The sequence below is a fragment of the Oryctolagus cuniculus genome, chromosome 13 (assembly GCF_964237555.1).
Source record: "Oryctolagus cuniculus chromosome 13, mOryCun1.1, whole genome shotgun sequence".
Taxonomy (NCBI): domain Eukaryota; kingdom Metazoa; phylum Chordata; class Mammalia; order Lagomorpha; family Leporidae; genus Oryctolagus; species Oryctolagus cuniculus.
Genome location: NC_091444.1, coordinates 26,509,886 through 26,523,788, shown reverse-complemented (window position 1 = coordinate 26,523,788; position 13,903 = coordinate 26,509,886). Strand labels below are relative to the sequence as shown.

General features: G+C 41.3%; 1 protein-coding gene across 2 annotated transcripts in view; it reads left to right on the top strand.

Annotated features, from left to right (window-relative positions):
* INTS7 (integrator complex subunit 7) overlaps positions 1–13,903 on the top strand; it is an 86,909-nt gene that overhangs the window by 29,743 nt on the left and 43,263 nt on the right. For both annotated transcript variants that reach the window (XM_002717529.5, XM_017347801.3), the window contains exons 6-7: positions 2,779–2,978; positions 3,423–3,545. In XM_002717529.5, coding sequence (XP_002717575.1) covers positions 2,779–2,978; positions 3,423–3,545 — 323 coding nt within the window. The remainder of the gene's footprint in view (positions 1–2,778; positions 2,979–3,422; positions 3,546–13,903) is intronic.

Genomic DNA, 13,903 nt, shown 5'->3' with positions numbered 1-13,903 from the left:
TCTGACCTCATTCTTCTCCCTCCCTTCTCCTCCTGGAGCTCTCCATTACCTGAACGCAAACAGAGGAGTAAAGGACAGACAGCAAGGGAGTTGGTGCAAGCTGTACAGGTGGGCCTTCTAGGGTGCTGGAGTGCTTATGTATCTGGGAGGTGGTTATATGGATATATACGTATATGGAAATTCATTAATCTGTATGCTTAAGATTCATTGCTTTATTATTCCTTAAGCTTTATCTTCAAAAATGAAACTTAGGAACAGGAATTAGGGATAGAGAGAGGGAGAGGAAAACTGGCACATGCGTGGGGGAAGATTGGAGGTCAAGATATAGAATGGCAGAGGAGTTTTAGGAACAGAATATCCTGATGTTTAATTTTAAGCTGCCTCATTTCTGCAAGCAAAGCCTTTCGAGTCCCCCTAAATCTTTAGTAAAGGTGTGTTTAAAAATAGATGAAGAATCTCTGACTGCTGGATTGAGAATAAACTCAGAGTGGAGAAGAGAGGGAGGTGAGCCAGGAGTCAGCCATGCAGAAAGGCCCAAGTAAAGAGAGTACATAAGGTCTCTTGCAGTAGTTCAGTCAAGAGGTGGTAGTGGAAGGCCGGCGCCGCGGCTCACTAGGCTAATCCTCCGCCTTGTGGCGCCGGCACACCGGGTTCTAGTCCCGGTCGGGGCACCAGATTCTGTCCCGGTTGCTCCTCTTCCAGGCCAGCTCTCTGCTGTGGCCAGGAGTGCAGTGGAGGATGGTCCAAGTGCTTGGGCCCTGCACCCCATGGGAGACCAGGATAAGTACCTGGCTCCTGCCATCGGATCAGCGTGGTGCGCCGGCCGCAGCGCACCAGTTGCGGCGGCCATTGGAGGGTGAACCAACAGCAAAGGAAGACCTTTCTTTCTGTCTCTCTCACTGTCCACTCTGCCTGTCAAAAAAAAAAAAAAAAAAAAAAAAAAAAAGAGGTGGTAGTGGAAATTGGCATTGCATTTGGCTTGCATTTTGAAGATAAAGCAAAGACTTGCTAATAAATTTGGAAAAGTGATGTGAGAGAAAGAAGGAAATTAAGACAGACTCCACGGTTTGAGGAGCTATAATGCTGGCATTGTCATTTCTTGAGATAGGGAAGGTTCTGCAGGCTCAATTTCAAGGTGAGATCAGAAGATGTCTTTAGGCCCTAGTAAGATATCCTAGAGGAGGTGGTCAGAGGTAACAGGATATATAAATGTGAAGTTCTGGGCTGGCTGATAGTGGACACCATGGGACTACCGTCAGTTCATGCAGAAAAAATACAACAAAAGGTGAGAAGAGAATTTATTACTAACTCAGAGAAATACCAGAAGTTATAGAAGAAGAGACTACAGAGGAGACTAACGAATAACAGCCAGAGAAAGAGGGCAGAAACCAGTAGGAATGGAAAAGCAGAAGCTGGTTTGGGAAGTGTCCTAGATAGACTCGGCAGCACCATCAAATGCACTTTAAGGATCAGAAAAATAGCAGCATGGACTGCAGAGAGGAACAAAGGAAGAACTACTCTGACCCCTCTTCTCTACCCACCTCCATCACCACCCCTACCCATCTCCTGCCAGTGCTCTCTTGCTTTGGCCAAACCCAAAGTGAGACCAAATAGTAAAGGAGTTTGTTGATGTAAGTTACCATTGGATGGTGAGATGCTGTCTTATGTTCATACTGACAGTGATTTCACAATGGGAAAACCGGTCATCTGCAGAGTACAAATTAGCTTTTGGTGTGATTTAGTACATTATGGTGGAGAAATTTTTCTTACTGCCACCAAGCCATGCTTTAGTAGAAGGGTAGAAAACCTTTTTTTCTGCCAGGGGCCATTTGAATATAACATCATTCGCACACCATACAAAATGATCAACTTGAAAGTTGTGGTGTAGATATATTGAATTTCGAGTCCCACCTGTGGTTGCCAGCTCCAGTGATTTCACTGGCCTTAACGTATGTTCCCTACTCCTGCTCTGGAGAAGCATCTTGTTTGTTTCGCTCTGGGGTTGTCAGGAAAAGATGCACCAGGATTAGTCCTCGTGGAGTTCCAGCTGTATATACAGCAAAGAAAAGCTTTGCTATGCAAAGTTCAGAGAAGTCCAGAGCTATTCTACACACAGTGTATTCATATCCTGATAGAGTATGTGTGTGTATATCTGTGTGTAATCATGTTAATATGTTGTAAGAAGAAATGGACAGCAAATACGGCTGCTTTTCTACTATACCTTTTAAAAGCATTTTCTGTTATTAGCAGATAGTTTTAGAATCATGAAAACTTAACGATAAGATAAATACTTTGGGAAAAAACTATTGAATTTATGGATTAGTTCTAGTATAATCTTTAATATTACAAATATAACTATTAGTATACTATTTGATTTTTTAAATGTACATTTTGCTAATTGAGTCAGGCCTTTTATTTTTAATTTATTTCCTTTTTTTTATTATTTGAAAGGGAGAGAGACAGACAGATCTTCCATCTTCTGGTTCACTCCTCCAAATGCCTGCAATAGCCAGGACTGGGCCAGGCCAAACCGGGAGATTAGAACTCAGTCCAGGTCTCCATGTGGGTGTCAGGGACCTCCATACTTGAACTGTGTCGTCTGGCACCTCCCAGAGTGTGCATTAACTGGAAGCTGGATTGGAAGCAGAGTACTCCTATATGGGATGCGTGTTCCCAGGCAGCAGTCTAACCATTGTACCTCCAGCCCAGCCCCCAGCCCTTTAAATAGGAACTAGTAAGGATGATGATTGGAAATCTCTGAATTCTTTTTGCATCTAGGTTTAGCTACACCAGTAGACTTGAAGCTGAAGCTGATCCCCATCCTGCAGCACATGCACCATGATGCGATCCTGGCTTCCAGTGCTCGTCAGCTTTTACAGCAGCTGGTTACATCCTATCCCTCCACCAAAATGGTGATTGTTTCTTTGCATACTTTTACTCTGCTTGCTGCTTCGTCTTTGGTTGATACACCAAAGCAGGTAATTTCAGTTTTCTTTAAACTGCCTGTTCTTCAGTAAACTTGCGTATTTAGTATATGATAAAGATAAGAAATGAACTGCTGTGTTAAAAACATGAAGATCCCCTTTTTTTGATAAAGACCAGTTTAGTTTCTGTGTGCTTCTCTATATTCACCAATACTGATTCTTGGCTACCCTTGAGAAAATGGGGTGTCAGGAGGTACATGACAGGATGTGAAGCTGGCAGTAAAGAAAAGAAAGGATTGAGGGTCTGTTAAATGCCAAGTCCTATGCTAGAAGCTTACCAGTTAAATGATGGTATTTACCCACAAGGAAAGGGGAGCCCAAACATGAGCGCATAGCTCATAGGTGACAGGGCTGTGACTGAGGTGAGTCCTTATGCTGCATCACTAATGCTGATTTCAATGACCGTATCGTTCATGGAGTGACTAACTTCCCTTACAGATTCAGCTTCTGTTGCAGTATTTGAAGAATGACCCCAGGAAAGCAGTGAAGAGACTTGCTATTCAAGACCTGAAATTACTTGCCAATAAAACACCACATACGTGGAGCAGGGAGAACATTCAGGTATTTAGAACTTTGAACATAAAATAAACTGTTTAGCATTACATTTAATGTTGCCTTTATCATCTTCTGTATGGTTGAACATGAAAAGCTTCTACAAGTGTTGTTGATATTTGTGGCAGAAATTATTTTATAAGTAGCAAAATAAACAAGATTTCTGTCCCCAAAGTTTGTTTTAGTAAGTGAGAATTGCCTCTGTTTGTTGTTAATTTTTCTGTAGCAACAGTGAAGCTAATTGAGAATCTCAATTAAATTATTTATTTTATTCCTGTCTTCTTCAGTCAGTTCAGGGAGAACAGTTCAGATGCTCACTATGATTTATTATGGAGAAGGTCCTGGCTGGGCATGTACGATGAACAAACTGTTTCCTCTGCTCTCACACCACAGTGAACACACAACTTCCATGACCTTGTTTAAGGTGCAGGTATTCTTCCAGCCAACCAGTAAGCAGTCAGTTCTGCAGCAGACACCAGCCAGGTGTCCCTCAGTTCAGTTCTGACACCATACAAGTATACTTGGAGATGGCGTCAGATCTGATATTTTGAGGGCTCAGTACCCAAGACTCTGGCTTTCCACCTTAGGTAGCAGGTTGTTTGACCTGTGCTGACCTGCCAGCTATAAAGCAGGATTCCCATAACCTCCTTTTCATGTTTGGTTAACTTGCTCAAGCAGTTCACATGACTCAAGGAAACACTTAGACTTACTGGTTTACTATAAAGGATGTGGCAAAGGATGCAGATGCAGAGATGCACAGAGCAAAGCATGTGGGAAAGGGCTCAGAGTTTCTAAACCCTTTCTGGGTTCCCTCTGGGAACCTTCACATATTCCACCTTCCAGAAACTCTCCACACCTTGCCCTTTTGGGTTTTTATGGAGACTTCTTTGCCTAAGCATGAATGCCAGTAGACTGGATGGAGAAACCCAGCAAGGCCTGTCTGTCCAGATCTTTAGCCATCCTTCCTCACTGGGAAGGGGCAGGACCCCTCTGGAATGAGGAGGGTCTTATGACCTACTATTAGACAAGGGATGCTCACTGAATTCCTTTATGGCCAGCTAAAGACAGGGAAGATTAGTTTTCTTTCCGTTTCTTTTCTTTCTTCTTTTTTTAGATTTATTTTGTTTATTTGAAAGGCAAAGTTAAAGAGAGAACTTCCATCAGGTGGTTCACTCTCCAAATGGTTACAGCAGTTGAAGCTGGGTCAGGCTGAAGCCAGGAGCCTGGAACTCCATTCAGGACTCCCACTTGGGTGGCAGGAGCCCAAGCACTTGTGCCATCTTCTGCTGCTTCCCCAAACACATTAGCAGGAAACTGGATTGAAAGTGGAGCAGCTGGGACTCGAACCAGTGATCTCATATGGGATGCCAGCTTTGCAGGTGACAGTTTAATCTGCCTCCCACAAAGCTGGCCATGATGATTAGGTTTCTAAGAAACACCTTGGGGGAGAAAAATTCTTTATTTTCTTTCTTTCTTCGTTTTTTTTTTTTTTTTTAAATATTTATTTATTCACTTACTTATTTACTTGAAAGGCAGAGTAACAGAGTGAGCTATATCTTCCATCAGCTGTTCACTCCCCAATCTCTGCAGCAGCAGGAGTCAAGAACTCCATCTGGGTTTCCCATGTGGGTGGCAGGAACCCAGGAACTAGTGTAATCGTCTGCTGCCTTCCTAGTCCCAGTAGCAGGAAGAGCAGGAACCAGGAATCGAACTGGCACTCTAGTGTGGGATGCAGGTTCCAAAGTGGTGGTTTACCCTGTTGTGCTACAACACTTGCCCCAGAGAAACTGTAGTTTCTGTCGCCTGTCTTGAGGAGTAAGTCATGAGCCGAGAACTAAGGACAAAAACCAAAATATGTATATCATAATTCACAGTTGGTAACTTGGGAAAATATATTCTTCCTTTTCCCAGAGAGCAAAAGACAGACACTCTGAAGTTTCCTTTCTTAAGCATAAAGGGAACTCTCAGTGACATCTTTTGTACCATTTCTTAGGATAAATTTATTTATTTTTTCTCAAAATACAACCCTGTTTGTTTGCCTGTTACTGATAACATCCCATTTTCTAAATAATGCAAGTGAAAGTGAAGATTATTAGATTTTTTTTTTTTTTTTGACAGGCAGAGTGGATAGTGAGAGAGAGAGACAGAGAGAAAGGTCTTCCTTTGCCGTTGGTTCACCCTCCAATGGCCGCCACGGTTGGCGCACTGTGGCCAGCGCACCGCACCTATCCAAAGGCAGGAGCCAGGTACTTATCCTGGTCTCCCATGGGGTGCAGGACCCAAGCACTTGGGCCATCCTCCACTGTACTCCCTGGCCACAGCAGAGAGCTGGCCTGGAAGAGGGGCAACCGGGACAGAATCCGGCGCCCCGACTGGGACTAGAACCCGGTGTGCCGGCACTGCTAGGTGGAAGATTAGCCTAGTGAGCCGCAGCGTCGGCCAGATTATTAGATATTGACCCTTTTTTTCATGGATTTTATTTTTATCTCTTGGAACATTGCAGCTTTAGTGTAACAAAAAACCTTTGAATTGTGGATTATGAAACTAAGCTGCTATGTTTAATTGTTTTTCTGTTAGTTTGCAATTAATATAGGATGACTCAATAGTCACAGATATCCCAAGAGGTTAGAGCAATTGTTAGTATTTGCATTTAATGGATAAGCAATTAGAGTTCAGAGATTTAATGTGCTTCAGAGAGCTTCTGAAGAGAACTTAATTAAGAATTTGATTAAGAGAGATTCTGTGCTCTGATCCTTTATCTGGTGTTTTTTTGACTAAACAATCCTGTCTTTCCAAATTGAGAATAGGCTCAGCTACTTGAGTCATTTGAGGGATTTGTGTAGATGACACCCAGTTATTTAGAAAGATCAGTGAGCAGCACTGTCTTCCGTTTCATGTTTTTTTTTTTTTTTTTTTTTTTTTTTTTGACAGGCAGAGTGGACAGTGAGAGAGAGAGAGAGAGAGAGAGAAAGGTCTTCCTTTGCCGTTGGTTCACCCTCCAATGGCCACCGCGGCCGGCGCGCTGCGCTGATCCGATGGCAGGAGCCAGGAGCCAGGTGCTTTTCCTGGTCTCCCATGGGGTGCAGGGCCCAAGCACCTGGGCCATCCTCCACTGCACTCCCTGGCCACAGCAGAGAGCTGGCCTGGAAGAGGGGCAACCGGGACAGAATCCAGCGCCGCAACCGGGACTAGAACCCGGTGTGCCGGCGCCGCTAGGCAGAGGATTAGCCTAGTGAGCCGCGGCGCCGGCCCCGTTTCATGTTTTTATTGTTGTTGATGAGATAGATCACATATATAGAAAATGTTAATTGTATATGTAGTAACTTAAATAATAATTTAAAGTAAAAACCCACATAGCCACCATGTAGCTCTAAATAGAACATTGCAGATTTGTAGAACCCTGCCTGCTTTTTCATGGTCCTCCTGATCAGAACTTTACACCCACCCAAGTAAAGCTGCTCATCAATTTCCTCTTCTTTATGGTTTTACCCTTCCTGTCTGTCTCCCTGTATAATACTGTTTAGTTTTAGTTTGCTTTTGTTTCCCATTATACTGATGAGACTCATCCATGTAGCTGTTTTTCTTCCCTTTAATTGCAACGCAGGAGCTTCAGAAAGTTGATGGTTTCAAATTTTTTTGTACTGGGTGAGCATTTGATGTAGCAGTTAAAACACTGGTTATCCCATCTCAGAGTACCTAAGTATTTTTCTGTCTTTCAAATAAATACAAATAATATTTTTTTGCTGTAAAGTAACCCTTCTTTATTCCATTTTGTGCGAACTTTATGAAATACCCTTATATATAGTATTCCATTATGTGGTTGTACCTGAGTCATTTTGCTCTTAATGGATTGTTTTCATCATGGGGCTCTTGTCAACAATGCCGCCTTGAGCATTCTTCTGTTTGTCTCCTGGTACATATGTGCAGGAGTTCCTTTAAAATGTATACTTAGGACTGAAATTCCTAACATATAAAATATGTGCATTGGCAGCTTTATCAGATAATGTCAAACTGTTCACCAAAATGATGAAACCAATTTCTGTTGCCTCTGTGTGTACCAGAGTGCCTGTTGATCCACATCCTTGCCAGCACATAGATTTAGCAAATTTTCCGTTTTTAACTGATTTAGGAGTTAGTTTTTATTTGTAATTCGTTTATTACTAAATAAATTAAACACTTTTTTATTGATCATTTGCATTGTCTTTTTATAGCATAGCTATTCAAGCCTATTTTTCCATTTATTTTTTAGCTATTCTTTATGTATTTTGGTTGTTCATACTTGTTGGTCCTTGGCAATTTTTTTTTTTTTTTTTTGAAAGAGAGTTATAGACAGAGAGACAGAGACAAAGTTCTTCCTTCTGTTGGTTCACCCCCTAAATGGCCACTATGGCCGGCGATGCGCCGATCCAAAGCCAGGTGCTTCTTCCTGGTCTCCCATGCGGGTATAGGAGCCCAAGCACTTGGGCCATCCTCCACTGCCTTCCCGGGCCACAGCAGAGAGCTGGACTGGAAGAGGAGCAACCAGGACCAGAACCCGGCGCCCATTTGGGATGCCGGCGCTGCAGGCGGAGGATTAACCAAGTGAGCCACTGCGCCAGCTCTGGTCCTTGGCAATTCTATCTAAACTTTAGAATCAGCTGGTTGAAGTTAGCCCCCTCCCTCAAAAAGTTGACAGTTTGATTGAGATTGCATTGAATACAAATATCAGTTTGTAACAAATTAGTATCTTTATACTATATTAGGTTTTCCAGTGTATGAAGGTGTTATTTTTCCACTTATTTAGGTCTTTTTAATGTGTCTCTTGGGTTGGTCTATTTCATATAATATTAACATAGCTACTTTGGTTTCCCTTAGATGTATTTACATGGTAGATTGTTTATCCATCTTTTTACTTTACATCTTTATGTTTCATATATTTCTTGTAACACATAATTGGATTATTTTAATCCAGTCTGGTTGTCTTTGTCATTTTCAAATGGAGCATTTGGTTCGTGTACATTTACTGTGGTTTTTTTCCATGTTTGTATTAAAGTCTGCCATCTTATTTTGTGTTTTCTGTTTCTCCTGGGTCTTTTTTTTTGGTCCCTTTTATGAGGGGGTTGCTGCTTTCTAGATTGATTTTTTTTAAAAATATGTTTTACCATTCTCGTTCCTTTGAATAGAAATTTACAGTCTTTTTATGTTATTTTAATTGTTATCCTAGAAATGAAAACATGCATAGTTCTTATCAAAGTCTGAAATTAATTCTACGAAGACTTCAGAACACATTTTAATTTCCTTCAAATCCCTCTAAATTTATAGATACTATTGTCATATATTTTAATTCTGTCTTTCCTTATTATGTGGCATTGTTACTATATTATCAATTCATTGTTAATTTGGACCTTCCAATGTCTTTCCTCCCTGTGAGGCTTTTCCCTTTGCCTTTGGAAAGTCCTTTTGTGAGTCAGCTTTTCTGAAGATGTCTGCATTCTGTCTTCAGTCTTCAAAGACACTTTCTCTGAGGATAGACTTCCCAGGGAACTGAGGATCCCTAGTATTCTTGCTGAGTTCCATTATCAACATGAAGTAGCAAAGGTCTTTTGAAGAATTTTTTTCCCCTGCTTAAAAAATGTTCTCTTTTCTTCAGTGTTCTGTGTTTTTACTATAAAATGTCTGGTTTTGAGTTCCTTCTCCTTAAGCCATTGGGTTCTTGAATGAGAAGATTGTGTCTTTCAACAGATTTGGGAAATTGTCAGCTGTAAGTCCTTCAGATACTACCATTGTTTCTCCCTCTCTCCTTTTCTTCTGGAGCTCCCTGTTAACCCATCTCCATTAATCATCTGGGATCCTTATCTTACCTGCTTACCTCATTTGTTCTGTGTTTTGCATAATCTCTCCTGTGTTTTAGTTCAACTTGTCTGAAGTCTTCGCAGATCTGTCTTCACTCTCTATTTCTATTGCTTTTCCATCATAGTACACATTTTCCTTGTACAGCAGATTGTTTTTTACTTTTAACATGCATTTTTCTTGGGAAAGTGTATGTGGGAATTCTTTGAGGCACAGAATGGAGATAGATTCTTCTAGAGAAGACTTACGTTTTCTTCTGCTTAAGAGAGGTCAGATGAAGTTAGGAACAAGTTGAGTGAGTGGAGGATGGAGGTTGCAGTTTTAAACAGGGTGGTCAGCTCCCTTAATAAGAAGCTGACATGGGAGCAAGGATCTGAAGGAGGAAACGTCAATGTCATGGGCTTCTGAAGGCAGGGCATTGCTGGCAGAGAGAACAGCACAAGTGCTCGTGAGTGTGACTGTGAATAATGAGATTAGTGGGAGATGCTGTATGACAGGTGCTTGGGAGTTGGGGGGGAGCATGTCATTGAGGACCACTGTGTCCTTTGGAAGGACATTAGCTTTTTACTCTGCATGAGATGGATTGCCGTTGGAACATTTTGAGCAGAGAACACTATCTGACTTAGTTTTAAAGGACTCCCTCTGGCTTAGCTATATTAACACTGCATTGTAGGGGCACAAGGACAGAAGAAAGGAGAACATTTCGGAGGCAATTATAAATAATACAGTTAGAGAATACGTTGCCTGAACCAGGGTGGTGGTAGGGGCATACTAAGAAGTGGTCATATTGTAAGTCTGTTTAAAGACAGGACTGATGGGCTTGCAGATCGCACTAAGGTTTTTTGCCTTCAACAAATGGAACTAACATTTTCTTAGAACAGACAAGACTCTGGGAGATTCACTTCCAGTCAGATAAACTTGAGGTATCTAATATCCACGTGGAGATGTCAAAGATACATGAATCTGGAGTCCGTGGGCAGATGTAGCAACATTATAAATATGAGAGTCATCAGCTTATAGGTGGTGCTTAAAGCCATGAGAATGGGTGACACAGCTAGGGAGAGAATACTGCTAGAGAAGATTTAGAGAAGGATGAAATAATGTCATTTGTTGGCCTGGGAGGAATACATGTTTTATGTTGGTGGAAATTACCTGATAAAGGAGGAAAAATTGTATGAGCAATATCCTTGGGTAGAGAAGACTGGAAAGGATCCAGTGGACGGGTAGAGACTTTATCTAGTTTATACAGGAACAGGAAGGAAGACAGTAGGAATGGGTACTGATGTACATGGGTGGGTCGGTGTGGGTAGACTTTATAGGAAATCTCTTATGCTTGTTTTTTGTGGTTGTTGTTGAAATAGGGTTGCTGAGTGTAGATAAGAATGGGGAAGGCAAAGACAGACGTTTAAAGAAACAATTGCAAATAGGAGACTGAGGTGGTTATATTTAAGCAGTGTGTGTTCTGGCACATACAAATAAATGCATTGTTTTCAGGGTAGCTCCAAAAATCTGTATTAAAGGTGAGATTTTTCTGTAGTTTTCATTTTCTTATACTTTGATAGAGAGTTGGAGTTATGCTGTCTTAATAAAATGAATTGAGAGCTTTGTCTTTCTGTAATCTAGAATGATTGAGAATTATAGCATAACTTTTATGTTTCCTGAAGGTGTAGCTTAAAAAATACCAGAGATCTTTCCAGATCTGGGACTTGTTCCAAGCATGGTGTTTTCAGAACATTTCCAGTTACTACGTGGTTATTGCCATAGAGTTCCCTACTCTTCCTTTCCACTTAATTCATTTCTCAACTTCATTATATTGATATAAAGAACTTTTTGATTTTTTTATCTTTAATTTGTAATTTCTTAATATTGTACTTTTTTTTAATACCCTTTCCTTAAGAATTGCTGGAAGGTTAGATTTTCTTTTTCGAATGCCTGATATGTTTATTTTTATTCTTCTTGTTTGATAATAAAAACACTTAAGGCTGTTAATTTTTCCCTTATCACAGATTGGCCACAGTCCATGAATGATGGCTTACAGTGTTTTCATTGATATTAGTTTGAAATGGATTTTTAAGAAGGTTTACTGTGGCATAATTGGTTTACAGAAGCCATTTCAGGTGTACAGTTTAATTTTTACAAGTGTTTATAGTTGTGTAGCAGTGACCACGATTGAGATAAAGAACACTTTTCCTCACCCCAAAATTTCCTTCATACCGTGTGTATTCAGTAGTTCCCCTAACCTCTCACAACCACTGTTCTGATATCTGTAATTCTGCTTTTCCAAAATATACATAGAATACACATGTAATAAAGTAATGTGTAGTCTTTGGGATGTTGCTTCCATTTATTTATTTATTTTTAAAGATTTATTTATTTACTTGAGAGTCAGAGTTACACAGAGAGAGAAGCAGAGGCAGAGAGAGGGAGGTTTTCCATCCGCTGGTTCACTCCCCAGATGGCTGCAACAGCCGGAGCTGCGCTATCTGAAGCCAGGAGCCAGGAGCTTCCTCTGGGTCTCCCACGTGAGTGCAGGGGCCCAAGGACTCAGGCCATCTTCCACTACTTTCCCAGGCCACAACAGAGAACTAGATCAGAAGTGGAGCAGCCTGGTCTCTAACCGGCACCCATATGCAATGCCGGCACTACAGGCAGCGACTTTAACCACTACACCACAGAGCCGGCCCTGCTTTCACTTAGTTTAATACTTTGGATATTCCTCCGTATTGTAGCATGTAGCAGTAGTTCATTCCTTTTTGTTGCTGAGTGTTATTCCAGTGTGTAGACATCCAGCAGTTAGTCCATTCACAACTAGATGGGCCTTTGGATTCTTCCCAGTCTTTTTTTTTTTTTTTTTTTTTTTTCACTATTACAAATAAAACTGTTGTCATACCCATTTGTCATCTTGGATATAGAGTGGACCAGATGGGTTGGGTGGTAGATGTATATTTAACTTTATAGGAAACTGCCTTAGTCCATTTTGTGCTGCCATAACAGAATCCACACACTAATTCATAAACAATAGAAATTTTTATTTCTTCTGGTTTGAAGGTTGGGAACTCTGATCAAGGGGCTGGCATCTGGCATAGGCCTTTTTTTTTTTTTTTTTTTTTGACAGGCAGAGTGGACAGTGAGAGAGAGAGAGACAGAGAGAAAGGTCTTCCTTTGCCGTTGGTTCACCCTCCAATGGCCGCCACGGCCGGCGCACTGCGCTGATCCAAAGGCAGGAGCCAGGTGCTTATCCTGGTCTCCCATGGGGTGTAGGGGCCAAGCACTTGGGCCATCCTCCGCTGCACTCCCTGGCCACAGCAGAGAGCTGGCCTGGAAGAGGGGCAACCGGGACAGAATCCGGCGCCCCGACCGGGACTAGAACCCGGTGTGCCGGCGCCACAAGGCGGAGGATTAGCCTAGTGAGCCGCGGCGCCGGCCATAGGCCTTCTTTTGAATCACCCAAAGCAGAAAAACAGAGAAAGAAGTAGAAGGATGCCAAATTTGTCCTGTATAAGGAATCCATTCCCAAAATAATGGCTTTAATCCATTCATGATGGCAGAGGCCCCATGACCTAATTACCTCTTACAGGCCCTGTCTCTTGGACCAGGCGCGTTTGGTAGTGGTTAGTATGCTACTCGGGACTCACTCATTCCATAGCATAGTGCTTGGGTTCTAGTCCTGGCTCTGCTTCCTGTCAGGTTCCTCCTATTGTGTACCCTGGGAGCATCAGTTGGTGGCTCAAATACTTGGATCCCTGCCACCCATGGAAGAGACTCAGATTGAGTTTACAATATTATAATGATATAGTCTTATTTAGAGAACATAGTTATTGGATTTATGGAACCTCTACTATAAAGCAGGTAATTTTTTGTTCTGGAAATTCTTGAAGACATCATTTTATTTTTGACATTACCTGTCCTGCTGTCCTGGGAATTTGCAACTTGTTCCTTACCTGAGAATAGAAAGAATTTGGTAAGCCAGTTGTTTCTTTTAATATTATTTTTCTTTGTAGTTATTACAAAGAAACTTTGGAGATATTATGTCTTCACCAAATACTTTCAAGCATAACTTTTTTTTTTTTTTTTTACTTTAAAGATTATAAATTATTCTTTGTCACTTTTCTGGAACACATCCCCGGTGGCCAGTCCCATTCCAGGGTAAAGACACCCCTATTTAGGCTGACCCAGAAAACAGTAATTCAGGCCAGGACCTCTGGTTGAGCAATGAACTAAGCTAAGTAGACAACAATGATGGCAGTGATGGTGAGTGAGAAAGAGGATTCCTTTTGTAAATATTTTTCCTTTTTGTAGATAGGAACAATTATCCTGGTAAGAATAATTTTATAATAGTTGATGTCTTTGAAACAGAATCTTGAGCTAGATTTCATCATAGGAATATGATTGATGTACCATCCCTGGGAAATTTTGTGATTTGCTTTTAAGCTCACTAGTTGGGTCAGTGAGCCCTTAAATCAGCATATATTTACTAAGACCATTTTAGGTACCTAATAATGTACAAGATGACAGAATCATAATAGAGCATTATATAA